Source organism: Sebastes fasciatus, chromosome 1, assembly GCF_043250625.1.
Source record: "Sebastes fasciatus isolate fSebFas1 chromosome 1, fSebFas1.pri, whole genome shotgun sequence".
NCBI classification, from domain to species: domain Eukaryota; kingdom Metazoa; phylum Chordata; class Actinopteri; order Perciformes; family Sebastidae; genus Sebastes; species Sebastes fasciatus.
In genome coordinates, this window is record NC_133795.1 from 18319645 (window position 1) to 18346223 (window position 26579).

The 26579-nt window shown below is 41.3% G+C and overlaps 2 protein-coding genes across 6 annotated transcripts; one reads left to right on the top strand and one right to left on the bottom strand.

Moving 5' to 3' along the window:
* Positions 1–3727: 3727 nt before the first annotated feature.
* On the top strand, positions 3728–12482 carry tmcc2 (transmembrane and coiled-coil domain family 2). Of its 3 annotated transcripts, none has more exons than XM_074635007.1 (5): positions 3728–3817; positions 7263–7682; positions 7971–8587; positions 9239–9374; positions 11142–12482. In XM_074635007.1, exons 2-5 carry the CDS (start codon positions 7389–7391, stop codon positions 11439–11441), a joined length of 1347 nt encoding a protein of 448 aa, XP_074491108.1. In that variant the 5' UTR covers positions 3728–3817; positions 7263–7388; the 3' UTR covers positions 11442–12482. The 3 variants fall into 3 exon arrangements, with proteins under 3 accessions (XP_074491108.1, XP_074491091.1, XP_074491098.1); XM_074634990.1 differs by lacking the exon at positions 3728–3817 and adding an exon at positions 3833–4116 and having other exon boundaries at positions 11142–12477; XM_074634997.1 differs by lacking the exon at positions 3728–3817 and adding an exon at positions 3834–4111 and having other exon boundaries at positions 11142–12477.
* Positions 12483–15293: 2811 nt separating this feature from the next.
* On the bottom strand, positions 15294–26365 carry usp49 (ubiquitin specific peptidase 49). 3 transcript variants are annotated; one of them, XM_074634944.1, is made up of 7 exons: positions 26222–26365; positions 21143–21265; positions 19552–21029; positions 18355–18562; positions 17388–17496; positions 17027–17232; positions 15294–16940 (listed from the first exon to the last, which is right to left on the bottom strand). In XM_074634944.1, the coding sequence occupies exons 3-7, from the start codon at positions 20962–20964 to the stop codon at positions 16837–16839; spliced, it is 2040 nt and encodes a 679-aa protein (XP_074491045.1). In that variant the 5' UTR covers positions 20965–21029; positions 21143–21265; positions 26222–26365; the 3' UTR covers positions 15294–16836. The 3 variants fall into 3 exon arrangements, with proteins under 3 accessions (XP_074491045.1, XP_074491055.1, XP_074491064.1); XM_074634954.1 differs by having other exon boundaries at positions 25972–26276; XM_074634963.1 differs by lacking the exon at positions 26222–26365 and adding an exon at positions 25652–25831.
* Between the last annotated feature and the right edge of the window lie 214 nt (positions 26366–26579).

Sequence of the window (26579 nt, forward strand, 5' to 3'; positions counted from 1 at the left end):
TGTGTGAATTTATTTTACGAATTTATTTATTTATTTTAGGAAACAATAAAAAGCATGATTAAAAAAAAATATACACTGGGGACACTTTTATGCATAATGAGTACTTATACTTTTGATACTTTAATTATATTAAGTAGAGGTATAGGTAAGATTTGGAACTTTTAAAACTTAATATTTGTACATGGTGGTATTCCTGTATTTAATACTTTCCTCACCTCTGGTATTCAGTGTTTGTGTTGGGACCACCAGCGTGAACATCATTATGTCTGTACCGCTGTGTGAGTGTCAGGTTCTTGTAGATATACATTTAGCCGATGCTGTAAGAAGAATCTGCCAACATGGCTTGCTACATTTTCAAATCACATAAAGTAAAATGGCTGCGTATAAATGGATTAACTAGCTGCTTTCCAGAGTGTCTAATTTATAAATGGATGAATATGCCAGATTTATTTATTCTTTCTTTTCAACTTTATTTCAGGGCTGAAGAAAATGAAGTGTTTGTGGTGCCCCCTATAGTGCTCTTGAAGGGGGAAAAGATTTTTAAAAGGAAAAATATGCCTTAAAGCTGCAGTAGGCAACAATTTGTTTGGCATCATTGGGCAAACATTCCATAATAACCTTTCAGTATTTTGTAATTCAAGTGTTCTGAGAGAAAACTAGACTTCTGCACCTCCTCATGGCTCTGTTTCCAGGCTTTAGAAAGTCTAGTCTGTGACGGGAGACTTTGACCAATCACAGGTCATTTCAGAGACAGAGCGTTCCTATTGGCTGTGCTCCGGTCATCATGTGAGCGGTGCTTGGTATTCCCTCAAGAGATCTCAACATTGCTGCCGGGTCACAAACTTTATCATTTTACAGCTAAACAGTACACTACAAGATGTTTCTGAAAACATTTGAGGAGAGAAATAGGCATTAACGTAACATAATATTGATTCATATTTGATCAGAGCTACCTAGATTGACCATTTGATCGGAGTTTGTAAGTGATTGACAGCCGGCTCTCATAGACAGCAGCTGGACAGCAGATCTCAGCTCGGCTCTGATTTGTTGTTTTGGACACTGATGACACAGAGGCACATGTGATTTTTTCAGGTTACCTGTTTCATGTAATACTGTCAGGATATAGTGATCATTTTATAAAAATAACTTTTTTTTAATCATATTTGCTCCAATCTGGCCTACTTCAGCTTTAAATAAATAAAAATAATTCCAGCCAATCAGGTGGGTTGTTAACATTTAAAAGCAATTCATAAATATATAATAATATTACATCAATATACACCTTTTCATTGATGTATTTATGGTGTATTGATTATTGTTATTCTTAAACATCCACTTGAGCAGTGATGGAGTACAACTAAGTAGGCCATATGCACTAAAGTACTGTTGAGGTTCTTTCACTTAACTTGAGTGAGTGTACTTTTCACTTCACTACATTTATTTGACAGCTGCTGTTAATCTGCTGATGAACATACAACATTTATGATCATTTTATAAAATATAACACATTGTTATAGATTAAACATAATGTAGTTAAAATTAGCTCCAGCAGTATCAGTACAATGCTACATGTACTTTTAATGCATCAATAATAATAAATATAGCAATACAGGGGCCCGAATACTTTTACTAAAGATCCCATATTATGCTCATTGTCAGGTTCATACATGTATTTCGTGTTTCTACTAGAGCATGTTTACATGCTGTAATGTTCAAAAAACACTTTATTTTCCCCATACCGTCTGTCTGAATATACCTGTATTCACTCTCTGTCTGAAACGCTCCGTTTTAGTATATTTCAACGGATTCGCAACGGAATTGCGTTGCTTGGCAACAGTTTGGGTCCATGTTTACATCCTGTCAGATGATGTTATTTAAATACACAGCAACAGGAAATAAACTGGGACACATTGAGAATGTTTACGTTTAAAACAGCGTAATGGTCTAAATATTGTATATTTGTGACATCACAAATGGACAGAAATCCTAACAGCTTGTTTCAAACGCACAAATTCTGAATACGGGCTGTGTGTTTTTCTCCGTATATTGAGCGTTTTGATAGTTTAACTTTATTTATATAGCACTTAAACCTGTTTTATAATGTAAAAGACCTGAAAATCTCACTTTTTACAATATGGGACCTTTAAGTACATTTAGCTCATAATGCTTGTGCACATTTACCTTGAATGCATAACCTTGACTACTATGTACACTGTGATATTGCTTTGGTGTTGTGGGTTTTATGCCACACTTTGTCTATTGATAAAGGTTTTTTTTCCTCTTTGAAATGTTTTTGTTTCTAAGATGGTGATGATGGTGATAGCTTGTTTATTTGTAGTGGGTATCCTCCACAGAAACACACATGCCAACACACAGAGACACGTTTGAAGTTGATTACAAACTTCAAGCAGCTCAAAGAGGCATCTGTTGCTGTAACAACACACACGTTTTTCCTCCTTTGTGAAGGAGGTAAATTAAGAGAGTGAGTCACTGCTCAGGCGGACACTGTGTACTTTGGCTCCACATCACTTGCAGCCCCACATAGTGTTTGTTTTGAGGGTTTAGGGGGATGGAAAGGCCCGGAGCAGGCCGGGAGGAGGAGGAGGAGGATGAGGAGGAGGGAGGAGGGAGGAGGAGGAGGGAGGAGGATGAGGAGGAGGGAGGAGGAGGAGGAGGAGGAGGAGGAGGAGGGAGGAGGAGGATCACCATCTTAAAAACAAAAACATTTCAAAGAGGAAAAAACAAACCCCTTCATCAATAGACAAAGTGTGGCATAAAATCCAGACACTCAAACAAGAATTCAGATGTTTTTCTTTGGTGAAAGTAGTAATATCACAGTGTACATAGTAGTCAAAGTTATGCATTAAAAGTAAATTATGCACAAGCATTATCAGCAATATGTACTTAAAGGTCCCATATTGTAAAGAGTGAGATTTTCATGTCTTTTACATTATAAAACAGGTTTAAGTGCTACATAAATAAAGTTAAACTATCAAAACGCTCAATATACAGAGAAAAACACTCAGCCCGTATTCAGAAATTGTGCGTTTGAAACAAGCCGTTAGGATTTCTGTCCATTTGTGATGTCACAAATATACAATATTTAGACCATTACACTGTTTTAAATGTAAACATTCTCAATGTATCCCAATTTATATCCTGTTGTAGTGTATGTAAATAACATCATCTGACAGGAAGAAAACATGGACCCAAACTGGAGGGAGGAGGAGGAGGAGGAGGAGGAAGAGGAGGAGGGGGGAGGAGGAGGAGGAGGGAGGAGGAAGAGGAGGAGGAGGAGAGGGAGGAGGAGGAGGGAGGAGGAAGAGGAGGAGGAGGAGGAAGAGGAGGAGGAGGAGGAGGAGGAGGAGGAGGAGGAGGAGGAGGAGAAGGAGAAGGGTTTAGGGGGATGGAAGGGCCTCCCTCCTTCTCCTCCTCCTCCTCCTCCCCCCCCGCCCCCCCCTTCTGGCCTCAGAGGTACCTGTACGCCTGCGCTAAGCTCCCATCCCTCCTCCCTGCTCCCTTCTCCTCCTCTCTCCTCTGTCCTCTCTCCTCTCTCCTCTCTCCTCCCTCCTCTTCCTCTTCCTCCTTCTCCCTCCTCCTCTCCCTCCTCCTCCTCCTCTTCCACCTGCTCCTCCTCCATCCTCCTCCTCCTCCTCCTCTCCCTCCTCCTCCTCCTCCTCCTCCTCCTCTCCACCTGTACGCCTGCGCAAAGCTCCCATCCCCCCGCCCATCTCTCCTCCATCATCTGTCCCCTAGCTCCCACATCCATTACAGGGCAGCACAGCTAGCATTTGCATTTGGACTGAAAGAGAGAGAGGTAAGAGAGAGGGAGGGAGGGAGCATATGACACAAAGGAGAGAGAGAGAGAGAGAGAGAGAGAGAGAGAGAGAGATAGATCCGAGCATTAGAGAGAGAGGGAGAGAGAGAGAGGGAGGCTGCAGATATCGGTGGCTTTAACAATGGAGGGTTAGGATCCAGAGAGGTGATAGTCAGCCATATACAACACGGCTGAGGGGTGAAGCTATTTGAGGAGGTGGGAGGAGGAGGAGGAGGAGGAGGATGGGCCTCGAACACAGACTTGCAATGGCACTGCAAAAATTGGATTAAAGCAGTATGGTAACGTTTCTAATTTAATTTATTGCTGTGCTGCTTAATGTGTCTCTCATCCTCATGTGTGCGCATTAATATCCATGCACGCTTGTTTGACGTCCATCTCTCATCACAGGCACAGTGTGTCCTCTCCTCCTCCTGTCGAGTAAAAAAAAGAGAGAGAGGGAGGAATATATAGGGGGAGGAAGGCTTGTTTTCTGTCATCTCCATCCTCATCACAGTATCCTCATCATGGAGCCGTTTTCTGCTCCATCACCACCACAGAGTCGAGCATCTGCTGCAGATGTGTTGTTGTGTCTGTTCTCACCCACATCTGCATCCTCCTCCATTGCTTTCACTTTATGTGACAACATCAGCTACCGATTAACCACCAGGGACTCATCATCATCCGGTTTTTCCCTCCATTGCAATGCACTTTGTCTATATATGTAGATAAATAAGCATTGCATCGCTTCTCTGCAGCACTATGATAGCTGGAGGAGCGTGCGTTTGCATCATCACATCACGCAAAATAAACCACATCATAAATCCGTTGCATCGTCCCAGTCTGCAGAAACTAGAGCATCGCTATGAGATGTTTGGTGTCATGTGTCTGCCCTGAGCTCATGTTTGCAGGCTCTGATTACACTGTTTTGACGTCAGGCAGAGGGTCATTAAACAATCCCACCATCTGCCAGGATACACAAATAGATATAACACATGTATAGACATATACATAGACAGGGAATCCCCTCATGGATCTATTAGGTGTCTGCAGAGAGCAGTTAAAAATAGCATGCATTTCATCAGCATTATTCAACACCATCACATGCTTTTACCTTTCCTCATGTGTGTGTACCTGATGCCTTTTTTTAGATGAGAGGTGTAACTTGGTTTCTGAGGCTGTGCAGAGCAGGAAGCTTGCAGACTAATTATGTATCATCTAATTAATGCATGATGGCCTTTCTGTGTACTCTCTTGATGCCTCCACCAAAATCAATTATGGACATAACTGACTGACTCTCCTTGCAGAAGCCAAAGTGATTAACAGATATTTATTTTAAGAGTCTGTGATATTCAGTCAATTTGGTGATAATTTAGAGAAAATAGGGACGGAGTTCATTTGTCAGTTGAGTTTATCAGCATTTGTTGATTTTCCAAATGCATTTACTTGGGGGAAAAATGCTCAAATTCATTATTCACTCATTACTGGAAACTTTAATCCTCATATATGTTAAATTGTATGTTTGTCTGTAGATAAATGTGACATTTTGCATGTTTAGTTGACCTGCTGTGCCTGACTCAAACACTCTCTGAAACTGAAACAAATTAATATTGTTATTATTATTATTATTATTATTATTATTATTATTATTATTATCCATCCATCCATCCATTATCTGTAAGCGCTTATCCTTTTCAGTGGCTGGGTACACCCTGGACAGGTCACCAGACTATCACAGGGCTGACACATAGAGACAGACAACCATTCACACTCACGTTCACACCTATACGGGCAATTTAGAGTCAACAATTAACCTGCATGTCTTTGGACTGTAGGAGGAAACCGGAGAACCCGGAGAACACCCACGCTAACACGGGGAGAACTCGCAAACTCCTCACAGAAGGGCCCCAAGCCAGGTTTGAACCTGCGACCCTCCTTGCTGTGAGGCGACAGCGCTAGACACTGCAGCCCATTATTAATTAATTATTAATAAGAACATGCTCTTATAGGATAAAAGGCAATATGATTAGCAAAACAATTAGCACCAGCCTTTGAATGGATATCTACAATGTGTGTCTTTGACCAAGAGGAATATGTATTTACTGTACGCAGCACATTATGCAGTACATCTATACAGAATGTACACACCCAAATGCACATAAATGGAAACACCTTCGGCCATCCTCAATAAATAAGACAGAAAAGGTTGCCACATTTTATCAAAGGTTGCAGAGCTGAGAGAAACATCATGTGTAACGACTTGGTGATTTCTGCTCGCCAGGTTTTAAAAGAAGGCACATCCTCATTTTCCCAAAGGGCTAAGATATTCCTTTGTGCAATAACCATGTCATATTGTATTGTCTTATGTTGCAAATGGAATAGAGTTAATAAATGTTGGGTCCCGCCCAGAATGGCAGTGTATGGTTCAGGTGTAATATCACAGTTGAAACTAATTAATTAAAAGTGTACCAATAAAGTGCTAAAGGAATGAGTGCTAAAACTCAGAAATGAGTTAGCATGTTAGCACATCAGGTTCCCTTGTATGGAAGTCAATGGGTGTTTAACGTTTTGTTCTGCGATATAAAATATATCAATAAATACCGCACTTTATGTGTGTTAAAAAAGGCGGTTGCTAATAAGTGGCTAAATGGGACTATTAAACGTCATCACGCCGACTCGTCTGCCGTTACAGCCTCGTTGTGTACACTCGCGCTCATGCGACCATGGTGTAGTTCATTTACAGCCTAACGTTAGCTTTTTACTTCTGGCTATTGCATTTACAAAAATCATAAAAGTGGTGTTCATTTATGAATATTATCTTGAACAAAACATGTTGACACAGAGTTTATTTTCTGCAATAATCCAAAACCCAATGGAAAAATCCTGTTGGCTTTTTGTCGAGGACACCAGGGCGATGCTAACTTCCTGGTTGGCCAGAAAAAATACGTCATCCCTGGAGCACTCTATTGAACACTTTGTCTACAGCATTTTCCCTATAATTACTTCTAGGAAATGACTGAGTAATAACGGACCCGTAAATGAAAGACAATCTATTTTTGGAAAGCCAAAAACTACTAAGGAACCCACAGTTTGTCTGTTTTGGCACCATCAGATGGATATCCCAATCGACATTTACTTCTTTTCCCATGCAGGAAAAAAGAAAGGACAAGTAATTACAATCAGGAGTCAACACTGTGCCAGTTGCTAAACTGTTGTCAGGCCATTAAATAGACATTATTGGTCTCTATAAGCACCATAGATGTGAGTCATTAAGGGCCTGATAACACTCTAATCGGAATCATCATCCTTTGTAATTTGACTTGAGTAGATTTCAATACATGTGCTGTTCCTTCAGCTTAAGTAAAGTTATGTGGATAGTATTTCCTCTGTAGTAGTTGTGGTACTCTCTCCATCCCTGATTACCTCCCCTGCCCTCTCGTCCCCTCAGCTGGACAAGAGCGAAGTGGCAACTCTAGGCCTACCCTCCACCACCAGCCATGGAGGCTCTGACAGTAACATCAGCACGGACGGAGCGGCGGCGGCGGCGGCAGCAACAGCAGCAGTGTCTGGGGTCATGGCCTGCGGGGGCGCAGAAGGTTTTGGAGTTGGCGAGCCGCAGCGGACCCGTGCTGCGTTGGAGCATCTGCAGCAGAAGGTCCTGAAGGTCACCGAGCAGATTCGCATAGAGCAGGAGGCCCGTGACGACAACGTCGCCGAGTACCTGAAGTTGGCCCACAACGCAGACAAACAGCAGGCGTCCAGGATCAAGCAAGTGTTTGAGAAGAAGAACCAGAAGTCAGCGCAGACCATCGCACACTTACACAAGAAACTAGAGCACTATCACAAGAAGCTAAAGGGGATTGAACAGGTAGGTGCAGTTTGTGTGTGAACATCTTTATGTGCAGCTGCTTCTGTGGCTGTTGTGAATAATTATCCTGTGGCTGACTCAAACAAGTGTTGAACTTTGTGAGGACAGTTGTGTCCAAATATAGACTAATGATCTCCTAAACCAATGCATCATCCTGTGTCTCACCTAACTCTCTACAGGGCCTGCTTTCCTCTTCTATCTTCCTACAGTTCTCTCCCTTAACCTAATCTCTCCCACCTTTGAGATCCTCCACTTCTCTGCTTCCTCATTTTTCTTCCCTCTCTACAGAATGGACCGGCCCGGCAGCCTAAGGATGTCCTGCGGGACATGCAGCAGGGACTGAAGGACGTCGGGGCCAACGTTCGTGCTGGGATAAGTGGTTTCGGAGGCGGAGTAGTCGAGGGGGTCAAAGGTGGAGTGTCTGCCTTCAGTCACACGGCCGTGGTCTCCAAGCCCAGAGAGTTCGCCAGTCTTATCAGGAACAAGTTTGGCAGCGCAGATAACATTTCTCACCTAAAAGACTCACTTGAGGACGGAGTCGGGGGCCACTCGGACGACGCCCCGACACCTCGTGCACTGAGTGGAAGTGCCACTCTGGTGTCCAGCCCAAAGTACGGCAGCGACGACGAGTGCTCCAGCGCCACGTCGTTGTCCGGAGCAGGCAGTAATTCCGGTGGGGCAGGGGGAGGAGGGGGACTGTTAGGACCAACCATGGGGAGCCCCAGACTGGACGGGCACCACCACCACCACCATCACATGCACAGCTCCTGGGACTCGCTACTCGAGGGCCTGCAGGAGATCAAAGCCAGCCAGGCGCACATGGAGGACGCCATCGAGGACATGAAGGGCCAACTGCAGAGTGACTACTCCTACATGACACAGTGCCTGCAAGAAGAGAGATACAGGTACACAGCTCGAAAAATAAACATTGTCAGACACCCTCATGAACTCTGGTGTCTTCAATACAGTCTTCACAGTGTAGTTCACCTGAAAGATAAGGCTGGCGATATCAGCATACATCATATTGAATCCCATGAAAAGACCAAAACAAAAAGCACATCTCGCAGCACTTCCATATCGTGTGACTTAGCCCCTTTGCTCATACTGAAGATATTCATCTTTAAAAAGAGTCATAAATATATACTTTCATTAAAAAAATACGAAATAATTTTCGTTCGTAGCTGGGCACTGTGGTTTTTTAGCAAATGTTACTCAAACAGGAGTAAATAGTGATTTTTTTGGGGACTATTTTCATCCGTGGATGAATACACATTTGTTGCGCTAGCAAGTATGTACTGCAGCAGGGCGAATGTCGGATCAACTTAAATAAACTACAGTGCCCATATTCATCGTAATGAAGGAACATGTCAGCCAGTGCAATAGTTTGATGTGTTTTTGGTCAACAATGGCGCTCTACGGCACAGAGGAATGAGATTCATCAGGCTTTGGATAGAAAGACAAAAGAGGACATTGGAAACCATTTAAAAGTTAAAATTTTTCATGATCGTTTACATTATTTTGAGCATTCTTGTGTGTGTTTTGTACTGTGTATTCAGGTATGAGCGACTTGAAGAGCAGCTGAATGACTTAACAGAGCTGCACCAGAACGAAATGACTAACCTTAAACAGGAGCTCGCCAGCATGGAGGAGAAAGTCGCCTACCAGTCCTACGAGAGAGCAAGAGACATTCAGGTAAAAATCTGCCACATTGTTGTGGACATTTAAACCACCACTTTAAACTTGGTGTTTTTCTATAATATTAAATATCCTTAGTTGTTCTTATTTTAGAGTAAAACACTGAAAACTCAGTGATAGTGATGCAGTGACCAAATAATGTGCCATTTGTCACTAAATTCTGATTCAAAGTTAGATGAATCCTGATTGGTCTTTCCTGTCTCCTACAAAATGATGTTCCCACAACTAAACTGCATTCTCAATAACGGTTTGATGGAAATGTATTTTTTCCCGGATTACTGTCCAGTTTTATATACGTGGTTATCGTTATAAATTGAAACAAAACAAAATACAAAAAAAACGCAATACTACTTTGTTAGGTTTAGTAAAAAGACATCATGGTTTGGCTTGAAATGATTAGCCTACGTTTCACACGGGACACAAACAGAGATCTCCAGGGGGAAAGTCCGGTGTTAATTTGACCCTTCCACCAGCGCTCCCACCTGCCTGTAGTGAGCTTTCTCGCTTGTTATACTCATTATCATACCACGTATCCTTCAACAACGTTATTATTCCTCGTAACTTTCATTAACGGTCGCTCGATAGAGTCACCTGCTCTGCGTGTCGCTCGTTGTGCTACATCACTTGCTGTGGCCGTCCGCGGACTTTCAAACACATTTGTGATACATCACAAACTAACGTGATAAAATGTGATTCCTTCCAAACGTAATTGAGAATGCAGTTTAGTTGTATTGGAACTAGGGCTGTCAATCAATTTAAATATTTAATTATGATTAATCGTATGATCGCCCATGATTAATTGCGATTAATCTGTTCAAAATGTACCTTAAAGGGAGATTTGTCAAGTATTTAATACTCTTATCAACATGGGAGTGGGCAAATATGCTTACTTTATGCAAATGTATGTATATCTTTATTAATGGCAATCAATTAACAACACAAATCAATAACAAATATTGTCCAGAAACCCTCACAGGTACTGCATTTAGCATAACAAAATATGCTCAAATCATAACATGGCAAACTGCAGCCCAACAGGCAACAACAGCTGTCATTGTGTCAGTGTGCTGACTTGACTATGACTTGCCCCAAACTGCATGTGATTATCATAAAGTGGGCATGTCTGTAAAGGGGAGACTCGTGGGTACCCAGAGAACCCGTTTACATTCACATGTCTTGAGGTCAGAGGTCAATGGACCCCTTTGAAAATGGCCATGCCAGTTTTTCCTCGACAAAATTTAGTTCAAGTTTGGAGCATTATTTGGCCTCTTTCCTGACAAGCTAGTAGGACATGGTTGGTACCAGTATCTTCACTTCAGCTTTAAAACTGAGCCCGCTACAACCTCCCAAAGATCGATTGCGTTAATGCGTTAAAGAAATTAAATGGTAAAATGGTAAATGGAGTTGGACTTATATAGCGCTTTTCTAGTCTTCCGACCACTCAAAGTGCAAATTAGCGGCGTTAAAACGATTTTGCGCCAACGCGTTATTATCGCGTTAACTTTGACAGCCGAAATGGGACCGTCATTTTTAGGAGACAGGGCTGGATTGGTGCACTGTGACATCACACCGTTCCAACTGAGCCCCGCCCCCCAAGAAGTGCACAGAAAAACAAACACAAAAGCAGAAATCTCTCACGTGAGATAACCAGAACCGTAAATTGTGTGTTCATGTAGGTCCTTGTCAGTCATAGTAAAAGCTGATTGAGAAAATAAGTTTTCAGGGCCTTTAATACAAATGTGGTTCCTCTGTGTGTACATCCAGGAGGCCGTGGAGTCGTGCCTGACCCGCATCACCAAGCTGGAGCTGCAGCAGCAACAGCAGCAGGTCGTCCAGTTGGAGGGAGTGGAGAACGCCAACGCTCGAGCTCTGCTGGGCAAACTCATCAACGTCATCCTGGCGCTCATGGCCGTGCTGCTGGTCTTCGTCTCCACCTTGGCCAACTTCATCACGCCGCTGATGAAGACCCGAGCCCGGGTGGCCGCCACCGTCCTGCTGACCTTGCTGCTGTTCGTGCTGTGGAAGCAGTGGGACTTTGTGGAGCCGTGGCTGCTGCCCAGCTGAGCTCCCTGAGAGAGACTCCAGTGGGGGTGTCACAAACTCCGTCACCACCACTGAAGGATTCAGAGACTGAAATAGAATGAGGGCCTCTGTGCTTGTGAAGGTGGAGCATCTGAGGACAAAACATGGCACTTTGAGTGGAGGATTGGACGAGATCCGGCCTGCAGAGAGTGTTGAGAGGTGTTTACAGTCGAAAAGAACAAAAATTCTCTGCTTGCCAAGCAACAAAAGACATCATCTCATCGAATCTATTGGTGTTGATGACCAATTATCGATTGCATTGCTGTCACCAAAAACTGCAAGAAATCTTTGGATCATCTTTTTTCTAGTTATTTATGATACATGAATTACAAAGACTAGAGCAACTAAATAATGACTTTAAAATGCTGATCATGTTCGCCGTAACCTTCATGTTGAAGCTATAGTATATTTGAGAGGAAAAAAGTTTTTTTTCATGAATGTTATGTGCTCATGCATGTCCTCATATGTGCACTAAGATGCATCTAGCTGGCATGAGTTAACATTTCATTAAATTAATCTTCTATAACTGCCGTTTTGTTGTCAGAAATACAGTGCAGATATGTTGTATCTCAACTCAGTATCACTCCTGGTTTGTTTCACATCCTGTTCTGGTGTTGAAGCAGTGCTTTTAGATGCGTTTCTCTCTTTTTGTCTTTTTCTAGAAGTCGAATGAACTGTTTAAAAAAGAAAAAACACGCTGATATCTGCGACAATTTCACCTTAATAATTCAATCATGTGAAATCTGTTCTGTCCATAAATGCTATTTCATAACCACTATTGTAGAACTGCTAATGTCCACGGTGTCAAATTAACTGGCATGTCAAATTGTATCAAAGTTTATATCCAGTTTGCAAAAAATAAGTACTGCTGTTTTATTAAACAATGTAAGAAATAAATGATTTCATATATTAGACTTGAATATATCCTTGAGACTTAACGTTTTGCCTGAAATGTTGTTATATTGGGCTAGAGAGCAACATCTTCATTACTTAAGATACAGAAGTAATGGTGCCACCTTCTAATTAAGCTTCTTTTTATAACCAATGGTTTTATTAATAGTTCATAAAATATTTTCTAAAGCTATATAAATCTGTTTCAAGCCAAAACTGGCAACTTTTGGGTTGCCAGTTTGTGAAAAATCCCTTTGAGACTGATAAGACCGTATGGACCCTTAGCTTTTAAAAAGGGGCTCAAGCAAAATCAATTTAATTAACAACTTATTAAGCATTTATTAATGGACCACAAACATTGATAACTGCATTATAACCGAATAGAAAGGACACCTGTCAAAGGGATTTTTCACAACCTGGCAACCCACTTTTTGTTTTTATTCAATGTGTTATTGCTGCTCTATAAAGCATTAGTAAATGATTCATTTACCACTAATAAAGCCTTGATAAGGGGTTTATTATTAGATAGTGGTACTGAATTAATGTAATAGTTTAGAAGCTGAAATTCTGAGCATATTCATTTAATAATATAAAATGAATAACTGATAATGAATACAATAACTATACAGCTGTATAGTTAAATGCTAATCTTCTTATTAGCATTTAGAGAAGTCAGTGAATTTATTATTATTATTTTTTTGGACAATTGTTATACGGCAATATTTATTATATTACTTTTGTTTGATCACATTAGCTCACATTAGCCGACATAAGCTGCAGGTCATACCAGACCAAAACCCCAGCAGTGTATTCAAATGAGCAACGGTGTATTTGACTGCTAATGAAGACATTTGAATTGTAAGAGGAAGAAAGTGTTATTTATTCTCTCCAAAGTTACACAGTCTCGCTGTTAGAAACTGTATCAGGTCTGCCTACATCTGAATGAGGCTCACCTGTGCCTCGTTGACTCTGAACTATAGGCACAGGTGAGCCCAATGAGCACACAATCAATGCTCCTATAAGTAGGAGAGGAGAAGAAACATTTCTCTGTTTGCCCTGAATGCTACCAGCCAGACCTGATCTCCTGTCTTCAAGTGCGTCTTCTAAAGTGAGTTGTTCCTTTTCACGCCTTTGTGTTCACTTTATGACTCAATTCATAGGTTAAACTGAAATATGTTTGTGGTTAAATATTATCTGGCCTTCAGTTAATTATGATTACATTGTAAAGTAAATGCATGCTCAATGCTGTTATGTCATGCATCCCTTGTTTGTGTATTTAATGCAGATGAACCACTTGATGAGGTTAAAGGGGAAATCTGAAATAAAGTCACTTTTATGTGGAATTTCCTGTCTCTCTCTCTCCCTTATTCTGGTTGCCTCACGTCCATTGCTTAAATGTCCAGAGTCTCCAGCCCTCGCTACTTTGGTCTTCTTATCAAAGCCTACTCCTGTGGACCTTATAATGATCCGGCTTGAAGGACCATTGTTGAGGTGACCAAAGTGGCGAGGGCTGGAGACTCTGGACATTTAGACAACAGATGTGAGGCAACCGGAATCAGGGAGAGAGAGACAGGAAATTCCACCAAAAAGGGACTTTATTTCAGATGGGTTTCCCCTTTAACCTCATCAAGTGTGGTGTATTTTAGAAGATGCACTTGAAGGCAGGGGATCAGGTCTGGCTGGTAGCGGGGCAAACAGAGAAATGTTCTCCTCTCCTTATAGGAGCCCTGAATACATTCTGATTGAGCTCATCAGGATAAAGGTGGACAGGAGAGCACCTTCTAACACTTGCTTTAAAGACAACAGCAGTCTTATAGTTCCCCAACAGAAGTAATTAAAGAGGACATATTATGCTTTTGTGCTTTTTCCCTTTCCTTTAGTGTGTTATATCGTTTTTTTGTGCATATAAAAGGTCTGCAAAGTTATAAAGCCCAAAGTCCACGCCAAAGGGAGTTACTCTCCCCCACAGAAACACTGCTCCTGAACTGCCTGAAACACCTTGCTTGAAGTCCCACCTTTTTTTCCGTAACACGGTGATGTCACCAAGTAACACATTTGCATAATACCTGCCTATAGCGGCTAGTTTGGCACGCTTTCAAACAAAGCTAGTAACAGCGGAGTCCGATAGAGTTTGGTTCGGTTGACCAATCACAAGCATAGACTGTATAAAGATGGAAGTTGTGTCTCCACTTACAGAAGTGAAGTGAAGCCAAAATATCCCGGATACGGGAGCTACCATTTTGAGATATTTATATCATTTGAACCCAATGTCTGCGCAGTAGTGAGCGGGCGGATGGAGCCGCGGTATCAAGGACACATGCCTGAACCAATAGCGAGCCGAGCACAACTACACCCAGGAGCTCAAACGGAGCGTTTCAGACCGAGGGTGAAAAAGAGGTGCTGCAGAACAGCCTGAATGGGGAAATTAAAACCTTTTTTTTTTAACATTAAAGCACGTAAACATGTTCTAGTAGAAACCAAAACTACAAGTATGCACCTGAAAATAAGCATGATAGGTCCTCTTTAATAAAATATTACAGACAAAACATTGAAGTTTGTTACAATTCCCAGTTGTTTGATTTATGAGTTCAATCAAATGCATTCAGGATTTATTTGATGGGTAAAAAATTAATTATGGTACATTAGTGAAAATAATAGGATAGGGGACCAGTTCACTGCTAAGAAGATCAATAAGCTTCGAAGATTATTTACATGTATTCCCTCTCATCAGATGTGTCTTTGTCTGGAACAGATTATATTTATTCTTGGTTTCAAATCTTTAAGAAAGCATTAGAGAAGCAGAATTAATATATCTGATCAGCTGTGTATCTGCTAATCCTGTAGATCATTTCTGAATGAACCATCTTCCATCTTTTAATTTAGACAATAAATGATCACACTGCAGAAACTATTCACTCTAAAATGAATACAGCCCAAGAGACATTTCAAATTTGTTTTGTCTTTTTAATAATTACCATCAGGCAAAACCCATATGACCATTACATTTATGACAGGTATTCTTACAGTACAAGACAGAACTCAAGGGGATCAGAGCCGGTGGCATGGCCACACCTGACCGCTGAAAAGTAAGACATTCATCGTCATTAGATTGTTCCAACTTTTACATAGAGTTCACAAATGTATTTTTGCGTTTGACTCGTATCAAACACGTCGACAGTTTTTCTTGATTACCTAGCAAATTCTAAAGACCTTGATAGAAACAGCAGAGTAGAAAAAAAACATTGTATAACAAGCAGAAGAATTCCTGATTTTATCTTAAATTCCTGTCGAGATGCAAGATGTACAATATATTGCTTTCAGGTGCTCAAAATAAAGTACCCCAACACATTCTTCTGTATCTCAGTCTGCCCTTTCACTCATCTTCTCATCTCCTGCAGTTAAAAACGCAGGCGCAGCGTTCTCCGACCCGGGCTCTGACTAGTCTAACCGTTACACCACAGGGGGAGCTGCCATTTAAACAAGATACAGGAGCTAAAAGATGAACAATCACAAAGATAGGACCAATGATAGTAGCCCCTCCTCAAAAGTGCAGCTTTCCGTCACTCGTCATCAATCAAGTGTTTCCGTGAAAGTGAAACATAGAATGACTACAAAATAAACTAAAACAAAAAACTATTCCTGTCCACTGAGAGCCACGGGCCTCGAGCCTAACGCACAGTATCCAGTCACAGCAGAACAATTGAGGAGAGGACATGATGAAGTACAAACGACACAGGGATGAGTAGTAAAAGTTTCCATTTCACGATAATTAAAAAAGCTGAACAGGAGGCGACACAGCGTCTGGACTTTAGTCGCTAGATTAATTTCATTCAAGTGGAAACTACACAATGATGTTGAAAGATGTACCTCTTATAAGATGTAGTGCATTGGCTATCAAATGTATATAAAAGGCACATTAAGCAACATTATTGGGATTAAAAATGCGCTGAAAATCCAGAATCTGTGTTGCCTTTTGAATGTAAAATGCTGTCTCAGGAGAGCGCCTGGTTGGATCGAGACTCAACAGACGTGAGCCTGATTGTTTTTAGAAAGACGGACACACAACGTGGTGTTCAGCAGGACAGAGTCGGACCTGCTCCCACAGTCTTCAGGCCATTAACCGATATGCTGGTCCCACAGGCCGAGAAAGCTGCGGCCTCATTTATGAAAAGGTTTTTGATTTCTGTCTCTTTGTTAGTTAGTTAACCACCCATTAGAACATTTAAATCCAAATTATTTTCCTTCAATTTACCTTGCCATGTGTACCCTTATCATCATCATCATTATCTTCCTCATCTGGATTATGCTGCTCACATTTCCACCTTGATTTACGATTGTGGCTGTCCTACTGCCCCCGTTGCTATCTTTTTTTAGTAAAATCATCCCAAAGTGATTGTTTTAATGACATCTGGGAAAACATCAGAACGTTTTCATAAATGCAGCCTCGAGTTGCTGCGTTACAGGCCGACATCACAGCGAGAGGTACCTAGGCAGACCTCTGGGTATAGAAGAGGATATAGGCCTGAGTGTTGCACACTTCCTCCACACTGCACACCTTCATGTCAGAGTCATTACAGTGGACCCAGAAACCTGAAGATACAAAGACGGAACAGGTTAATAACAGAACAACGGGACTTCACAGGTTGATCTGAATCAAGTCCGGTCTCTTTCCTCACCTCCTTCTGTGTTGTAGCAGTATGCGGTGTAGTGCCCTGAGCCGAAGCCTTTACCATGATGCATAACGACAGCAGACAGATCGTAGGTGTAGCCTCCTCTGTGGACAGAGTGACCTGAGCCTGTGCAGCAGTATGGTTTGATGTTCAGAACCTGGTCGAAGGCCACGTGGACGCCGATTTTCTCCCTATGGTTCCGCCCCGACCATCTGCCATACAACAGGGACTAGTTAGCCTCACAAGCACCGTGATAAACATAAATGCTCCTGTACTTAAACACTCTGATTTAAGCTACAGAAAAAAATAACAATGAAGTTATTTAACAGCAAACAATTTAAGAGAATCAGTCTGTAGAGAAACTTGCCTGAAGCGTTTGAGGTGCAGCCGTAGAACCTGAGGTAAACGGTAGATCAGAAGCTGCTTACGTGCCTCTGACAGAACTAAGGGTTTGTGGGATGATTTCCGTCTTCTTTCTGACAAACCGTAAAACAATGAGAAGAAAAGTTAATCCGCAAATCAATAAAGTGGTGCAGGAATGAGTCCTAAAACCCGGAAATGAGTTAGTTGCTGAACAGATGTGTAAGTATCATAAACGTGTGTTTGCCACAGAGCTTATTTTCTGCAATAATCCAAATGAAAAATCCCATTGGTGTTTTTTTTATTGAGGAAACCAGGGCGATGCTAACTTCCTGTTTGGTCTACAAAAATACGTCATCCCTTCAGCACTCTATTCAGAAGCATATCATTGATATGAGGCTTTATTTTAATGCAGAGGTGACACACTTTCTTACAATATATCAGGCTTTGCGAGCAGATAACCATTTTGTGTAGCTTTCATAAAGGCTGCCAGCCTAGTTTTCAAGTCACTGTGGGCTAACACTCCTCACTCCTCGCTCCCTGCTCAGTCTCTCAGAGTGTGTGTCGGCCCACTGTCACAGTCACAACTGAATTAATTTTTAACGATTTTGTACCTTATTTATTTAAAAGTCTGTTTTTAAAATTCATGTCATTCAAGCTAAATTTCTCTGGGTACTGATGTCCTTTGCACTCAAAGTCCAATTTCCTTTTTGTGATGGAGCTATATCTGCACAAGTATATGGAACACAGTATTATTAACAAAGCCGTTTGTCAAACATGGATTTTTTTTTTTAATTCGTATGCAAGGTTTAAAAAGACTCAAAGAATCAGGTTTTAAAATGTTATTGTTAAATTGTGCGCAGGAATTAATTCAGATTCATCCAACTCCAGCTGTAGAGGGCGAATCTTAACGGATAAGAAATGAAATGCTAAATGCTGCCTTTGCTTTGCATCGTGTCAAACGTTGTACTTACTGTTGCAGTGGTTGCAGGCATAGATGCTGCCTTCGAGAGCCTCCATTTCCGTAAACTTGGACAGCATCTCAGTGAGGGTGCAGCTGCGCTGGTAAGCTGTGGAGCCTGAGCCTTTGTCTATGCTGTGGTATCGCTCTGGAAACTCCAAAGACAAATCCCAGAACGGCTCAACTGTGTTAGACTTGTGCTTACAGGACAGACACGTCACCTAAAAACACACACACAAAAAAAATCAATGAGCAGTTGATAATTGTTGTAGGGACAGAGAAACATACAATATTATTCGCCAATATATCTCTGTGGAACACATTATTTGATAATTCCACTACCTTAGGTTTATATCAGGGATGCAGCATCCTGGAAGTCTTTTTTGAGTGATATTCAAAATAAAAAGAAGAATGACTATTTTTATGTCTACAATCACATCTCATTTACAAGGAGGAGTTGTTCTGTATTCTTTTCAAATGACTTTGCTTCCTTCTCTCACCATTACAAGTTTAAAGGCAGGTTTGGGACAAGAGCTGCGATGATTAATCGATTAGTTGTCAACTATTAATCGCCAACTATTTTGATAATCGGTTAAACGGTTTGAGTGATTTTTTATTATGTTTTTAGGAAAAAAAGTAATCATTTTCTGATTCAAGCTTCTTAAATGTGAATATTTTCTGGTTTCTTTACTCCTCTATGACAGTAAACTGAATATCTTTGAGTTGTGGATTTTTTGTCTAAAATCACATCTCATTTACAAGGAGGAGTCGTTATGTACAGTATTCTTTTCAAATGACTTTGACTCCTTCTCTCACCATTACAAGTTTAGAGGCAGGTTTGGGACAAGAGCTGCAACGATTAATCAATTATTTGTCAACTTTTAAATTAATTGCCAACTATTTTGATGATCGATTAATCGGTTTGAGTAATTTTTTAAAGAACAAGAAGTCTAAATTCTCTGATTACAGCAACTTGAATGTGAATATTTTCTGGTTTCTTTACTTCTCTATGACGGTAAACTGAATATCTTTGAGTTCTGGACAAAACAAAACATTTGAGGATGTCATCTTGGGCTTTGGGAAACTGATGGATAATTGAGAAAATAATCTACAGATAAATCGACAAAAAAAAAAATTTGTTAGTTGCAGCCATATTTGGGACATAATCATGCTATAAAGTGTTTATAGGGACACATATGTGATGTCTCACCTGGCTGAGTAGCTGCCCATGAAAGATGGTGTTGAGAACCTTTAGCACTTGCTTGGATAGCTTCCTCTTTGTGATGGGGATAACTATCCTGCGTTTGGACCCCTCCGTGTCCAGCTCCTGCTGCACCTTGTCCAGCAGCTCACACAAGAACTCCTGGGCGTCCTGCTGATCGTAACCACGGAAAGCCGGGATGAGGTTCCACACGGAGTGCAGCATGGCGAATGGAGACACTAAAGACCACCGGCCCGACCACATGACCCTGAAAAGTGTATGTAACTCATGGCACAGAGACATCTGCTGGCGGGTGGAGCAGCGAGTTGGTCCAGCCTCCTTTGGCTGGACCAACTCCGAAGCCTGCGGGGAAGGCGGGGCACTTTCTTTTTTGCCCATGGGCAAATTCCAACTGCCCGCCTTCCCCATGCGTCCAAGAGGGCATCCTGACAGTGCAGTGTTACCACTGCTGACTACACCTCCTGTCACACCCTTCAACCCCTGGGAGTGGTTGGTCTTGGCCAGCAGCTCCTCGGTCTCACACAGGTCCAAAGTGAGAAAACACTCCCTGAATTTCTGCAGGTGGCTCAGCACTTGCAATATTGAGTTCATGTAGCATGTGTTCCCCAAATTGCGCAGACCAGTGACACCTGGAGCGTGTCTCCGGCGGGTTACCGCTTGTGTGGAGTAGTACCTCCTCAGTTTAGCAGCTCTGCCATTCTGAGGAGCCTTACGGGACAGGGTTAGAAGGGAAGGCTTCTTGGGAGGAGGAGGAGGAGGTAGGCGTTCTGGAGGGTCTCGAAATTTGCGAGGAATGAGTGTGATGGTTGAACGGGGCGCCTGAGTAAGAAGCCTAGCACTCTTTCTAGGAGGGACATTGCCAAGCTCTTCCATGAGTCTCCTTTTTACCTCTTTTTTTTGTCTTCTAGCTTCCTCGAGTTCCTCTTCACGCTTATTCTGCAGCTCCTGATGTTTACCGATCCACATCCGAAGCATCTTCCCTAGAAGTGCTTTCCTCCTGTGACGCGAGGCCAGCTGCATGGCGGGCTGTGGCCCACCTTCCCCAACCCACTCTCCCCCAGTGGAGGAGCGTAGTGAGCGTCTACCTGGGCTGCGAACAGTAGATAGCGCCCCTCTGAGGAGTTTGAGGTCTCCCTCTGCGTTATCATTGAGTACATAGTCTCCACAGGCAAAACAGAACACATCCAGCTCACGCACCTCGATAGCCAGTGGGTGTTGTGACTCCTGAAAGTGTTTGAGTGAGTGCTCCTCCATGAAACGTCCGCAGGCCACGTGGGAGCACTTGAGGCAGGCCCACACTGAGTCGGTGGTGCTGCAGTCCACACAGTGCCATTTCTGTGGATTGAGGACGGAATGGTCGTGGCTGAGACGAAGGCGTCCCACGTGCTTACAACGATCCATCTCTCCCGATACACATGTGGCCTCAGTGATAGGACACACGTCCTGTAACCAAGCTGCACCTCATTCTGAGGTACAGAAAAAAAAAATGTAAAAGATTAAGATCTGACCAAACAATCCAGTGAAAGGACAGATAAACACACATCCAGTCTGAATCATCCAGATGAAAAGGTTTACTTACTGTAAAAGTAGTTTGCTTGATCAGGTTTGGGACAATACATCACAACATCTGCAGAGAACTCAACAGCAATGGTCAGCTTGATCACCCATGTCCACCATCACCACCGGCACCAACAAGAACAATCTGAGAAACCAAATTAATAGAGCATAGCTGCATCACGACTCTGGTTAATGTTTCTGTTTCTTTTAATAACAGATTTTCAATTAAATAATGAGAGGATGCACCAAAACTAGGAATATCAATAAAATAACAATGTTCAAAACAATACAAATAAGGTATTTCCTGAGAAGACTGGTCACCATACCACTAACGATCTCAGCACCTTAAAAGGTATAGTTTGGGTGTTTTGAAGTGGGGTTGTTTGAAGTACTTATCTATATTAGGTGCATTACTTACAGTAGAACTGTCGGCACACCCCCAGTTTGGAGAAACAGACAGGAGTACCGACACCGGAGCAAAGCAATACAGTGCTGTGGACGGGGACGGCAGAAAAACTTTTTTTAGCCACCTAGAAGAAAAGCTCATCTAAAAAAATGTATACTAGTTTAAGTGTACACTATATTTAGAATATTTTCACCACTTTATCTTGCTGTCAGACAGCCATTTCCTTCTCCTTTCTGACAGGGAACTGAACTTAAAGTGAAACTTATCTTCAAAGCCAGCAGGCTCAGATGATCACTTTCAGTTCAGTTCGCCATCGGAAAATATTCTAAATATAGCGTACACTTAACCGATATATATATATATATATATATTTATTTTTTTTAAGTGAGCCTCTTTTAGGTGCCTAAAATCCGTTTTTCCTGCCGTCCCCGTCCACAGCACTGTGTTGCTTTGCTCCTGTGCTCCAGTCTGTTTCTCCAAACTGTGGGCACACCAACTACTGTTAGTAATCACACCTACTATGGATAAGTACCTCTTGCAACCCCACTCCAAAACACCCGAACTATCCCTTTAAGGATACCCAGCATTTAAGAAGTATTCAGAAACACACAGATATCCACTAGTGTGGGATAATATTAGATCATTTGCAATAGTGAAAAGAATGGTTTGTTTACAACGTTTATCAAAATGTGGGTTCTCTAATGTGAGCTTCTCCAGAATTTCTGATTTGAAAACATTTAATAACTTGAACACGCAGTTAATCACTTGAACAACTTATTAAAAACAGTACCAGAGCCTGAGAATTTAACATGACTGCAAATCTTCTACACAAAATGGGGTGTCACAGTTTGACATCTGTGATGTCGCAGTGATATGCAAAACAGGATAAACATTCCGTATAAAAAACACTTGAGAAATGCGAGACTTGGAACAGACGATTTCATACAATGCCTTTCTTCACTTTCTTCACAAGGTTTTCCTTGACTTCACAGAGAGCTTGAGCTGTGGTACACCATTGATATTGTAGGCCTGTGTTGACCTGTAATATTGAGCTATACAATAAACTTTACCTGACATTGCCTAGGATTAATAGTAGAGGTCATTGGTAACCTTTAGAGTTAGAACAGAGTATAGTTCTTACGATGAAAATACAGTATATATATGTTATGTTATTTGTTAGACGTGCGCTGGTAATGATTAAGTCTGATGTTCATTGAAAATATGTCCCTATATCATAATTTCCTTAGAGACAATATTTAAATATCTTATAGTACTTAGAGGCAGAAAGGTTGATCTGAAGGAGAATGGCTATCCATTTACATTATGTGGTTAATCCATGTAATTAATTATCTGTAATACACCATTGATATTGTAGGACTGTATTGAGCTGTAATATTAGGCTATACAAATACTTGACCTAACATTACCTTGGATTAGTAGTAGAGGTCATTGGCGACCTTTGGAGTTAGAACAGAGTATAGTTGTCAGGGTGAAAATACAGTATATTTTTTATGTTATTTGTTATACATGTGCTGTAAATGATTAAGTCTGATGTCCAGTCCTCTCATTGAAACACAATATATGGTCATTTTCATGGAGACAATATTTAAAGATCGTATAGTACTTGTAGGCAGAAAGGTTGATCTGAAGGAGAATGGCTGTCCATTTACATTATGTGGTTAATCCATGTAATTATGTACCTCACCGGTACCAGCGCTGTACTATACCATTGATATTGAAGGCCTGTATTGAGCTGTAATATTAGGCAATACAAATACTTGACCTGACATTACCTAGGGGATTAATAGTAGAGATCACTGGCAACCTTTGGAGTTAGAACAGAGTATAGTTGTTACGGTGAAAATACAGTATATTTGTTATGTTATTTGTTATACATGTGCTGGTAATGATTAAGTCTGATGTTCATTGAAAATATGCCCCTATATCATCATTTCCATAGAGACAATATGTAAATATCTTATAGTACTTAGAGGCAAAAAGGTTGATCTGAAGGAGAATGGCTACCCATTTACATTATGTGGTTAATCCATGTAATTAAAGTACCTTACCGGTACCAGCGCTGTACTACACCATTGATATTGTAGGCCTGTATTGAGCTGTAATATTAGGCTATTCAAATAAACTTGACCTGACATTACCTAGGATTAATAGTAGAGGTCATTGGCGACCTTTGGAGTTAGAACAGAGTATAGTTGTTATGGTGAAAATACAGTATATTTGTTATGTTATTTGTTATACATGTGATGGTCATTGAAAATATGCCCCTCTAATTGAAACACATGTATGGTCCATAGAGACAACATTTAAAGCTCTTATAGTACTTAGAAGCAGAAAGGTTGATCTGAAGGAGAATGGCTGTCCATTTACATTATGTGGTTAATCCATGTAATTAAAGTACCTTACCGGTACCAGCGCTATACTACACCATTGATATTGTAGGCCTGTATTGAGCTGTAATATTAGGCTATTCAAATAAACTTGACCTAACATTACCTAGGATTAATAGTAGAGGTCATTGGCAACGTTTGGAGTTAGAACAAAGTATAGTTCTTATGGTGAAAATACAGTGTATTTGTTACACATGTGCTGTTAATGATTAAGTCTGATGTCCAGACCTCTCATTTAAACACAATATATGATCATTTTCTTAGTGACAATATTTAAAGATCTTTTACAGCCAGACTTAGAAAAAGGTTGATCTGAAGGAGAATGGCTGTCCATATAAATTATGTGGTTAATCCATGTAATTATCTACCTGTACTACACCATTGATATCGTAGGCCTGTATTGAGTTGTAATATTGGGCTATACACATACTCGACCTGACATTACCTAGGATTAATAGTAGAGATCATTGGCAACCTTTGGAGTTAGAACAGAGTATAGTTGTTATGGTTTAAATACAGTATATTTGTTATTTCTCATACATGTGCTGTTAATGATTAAGTCTGACGTTCATTGAAAATATGCCCCTCTTATTGAAACACATGTATGGTCCATAGAGACAACATTTAAAGCTCTTATAGTACTTGGAGGCAGAAAGGTTGATCTGAAGGAGAATGGTTGTCCATTTACATTATGTGGTTAATCCATGTAATTAAAGTACCTTGCCGGTACCAGCGCTGTACTACACCATTGATATTGTAGACCTGTATTGAGCTGTAATATTAGGCTATTCAAATAAACTTGACCTGACATTACCTTGGATTAATAGTAGAGGTCATTGGCGACCTTTGGAGTTAGAACAGAGTATAGTTGTTATGGTGAAAATACAGTATATTTGTTTTGTTATTTGTTATACATGTGCTGGTAATGATTAAGTCTGATGTCCAGTCCTCTCATTGAAACGCAATATATGGTCACGTCCATAGACATAATATTTAAAGATCTTACAGTACTTAGAGGCAGAAAGGTTGATCTGAAGGAGAATGGCTGTCCATTTACATTATGTGGTTAATCCATGTAATTATGTACTACACCATTGATATTATAGGCCTGTATTGAGCTGCAATATTAGGCTATACAAATACTTGACCTGACATTACCTAAGATTAATAGTAGAGATCATTGGCAACCATTGGAGTTAAAACAGAGTATAGTTGTTATGGTGAAAATACAGTATATCTGTTATGTTATTTTTTATACATGTGTTGGTAATGATTAAGTCTGATGTTCATTGAAAATATGCCCCTCTAATTGAAACACATGTATGGTCCATGGAGACAATATATAAAGATCTTATAGTACTTAGAGGCAGAAAGGTTGATCTGAAGGAGAATGGCTGTCCATTTACATTACGTGGTTAATCCATGTAATTACCGGTACCAGCGCTGTACTACACCATTCTTCTCGCCTTTTCTCTTTGTGTAAATCATCCACTACTTTTTAAAAACTACAATCTTAACGAAAAAACACACCATTGCACCCTGCAAAGCCGATGCAACTGGTTTCTCTATCTGGGCTGCATATCAAACCAATCCGTGCTATGTGGTGTTGTGCTTATTGACGCTGTGTGTGTTGTCTATTAACGCATGTGATATTAACAAATGTTACAATAACCCAACTGTGTGTGTGTGTGTGTGTGTGTGTGTGTGTGTGTGTTACCGTGTTTGTTAAAGCCTGTCGTTTGGACCAGACCGTGCTAAGCCATGCTAAGCTACGCCACCATCACCATGTTGAGCCAGAACAAAGAGCAGTCAGAGGAGCCACTCTCTCCAGGAACATCCGACAACTTTGTTGGTCTGAGGCAGCTCAGCTCAGCCAGCCATAAGTTAGCTAACACTGCTAACCTGCTACAGCTACACGGCGGCTCTGCGCTGGGTTAGCGTTCACCTAAAGCCTTCTGCTGTCTTATCTAATCTAATAATCTACTTTTATTAAACACAACATGATTCGCTTGTAGCAGCTTGTTTGTATTAGTTTACCATAGTAGCTACCAGTTAGCTACACGGCTAACGGCTGAGGACAATCGAAGTTAACCTAACGGTTGTTGTTGCTAACGGTAACTAAGTACTAACGGCTCGCTAGCGAACTGCGCCGTTAACCGTTTAAAAACTCCCCCGATGACTTTCATCATCACAGAGAGCCGGTTAATAACCGTTAAACACCGGGCCTCTTCTGTCGGTGTTATCGGTAGTACATTAGTAACATCTGATAACAGAAGGGTAACGTTACCATCGCCAACAATCCATCCATCCATCCATCCGGTACACTCAGAGCTGGTTGTTGTCCTCCTCTCTCACAGATTGAACAACCCAACTCTCGATCCGAGCCCAGACCCGGCTGCTCTCATTGGACCGGGACTCCGCGGCAGCCCGGCTCCCATTGGCGGAGTGGCTGAACAACAGGCAGCAAGGATGGACCGTCCGTCCGTCTCCGTCCGTCCGTCCAGCAGAGAGGCCACATGGAACAATAACCGAGGCTAGACACACCGACACCGGGCGAGGAAGGACAACTGACCCCTGTCCCCTGAAAGCCCCCTGTGTGTCAGCTGGTTCTTGTGGTAGTCTGATATAAAGTGCATTAGTGGATG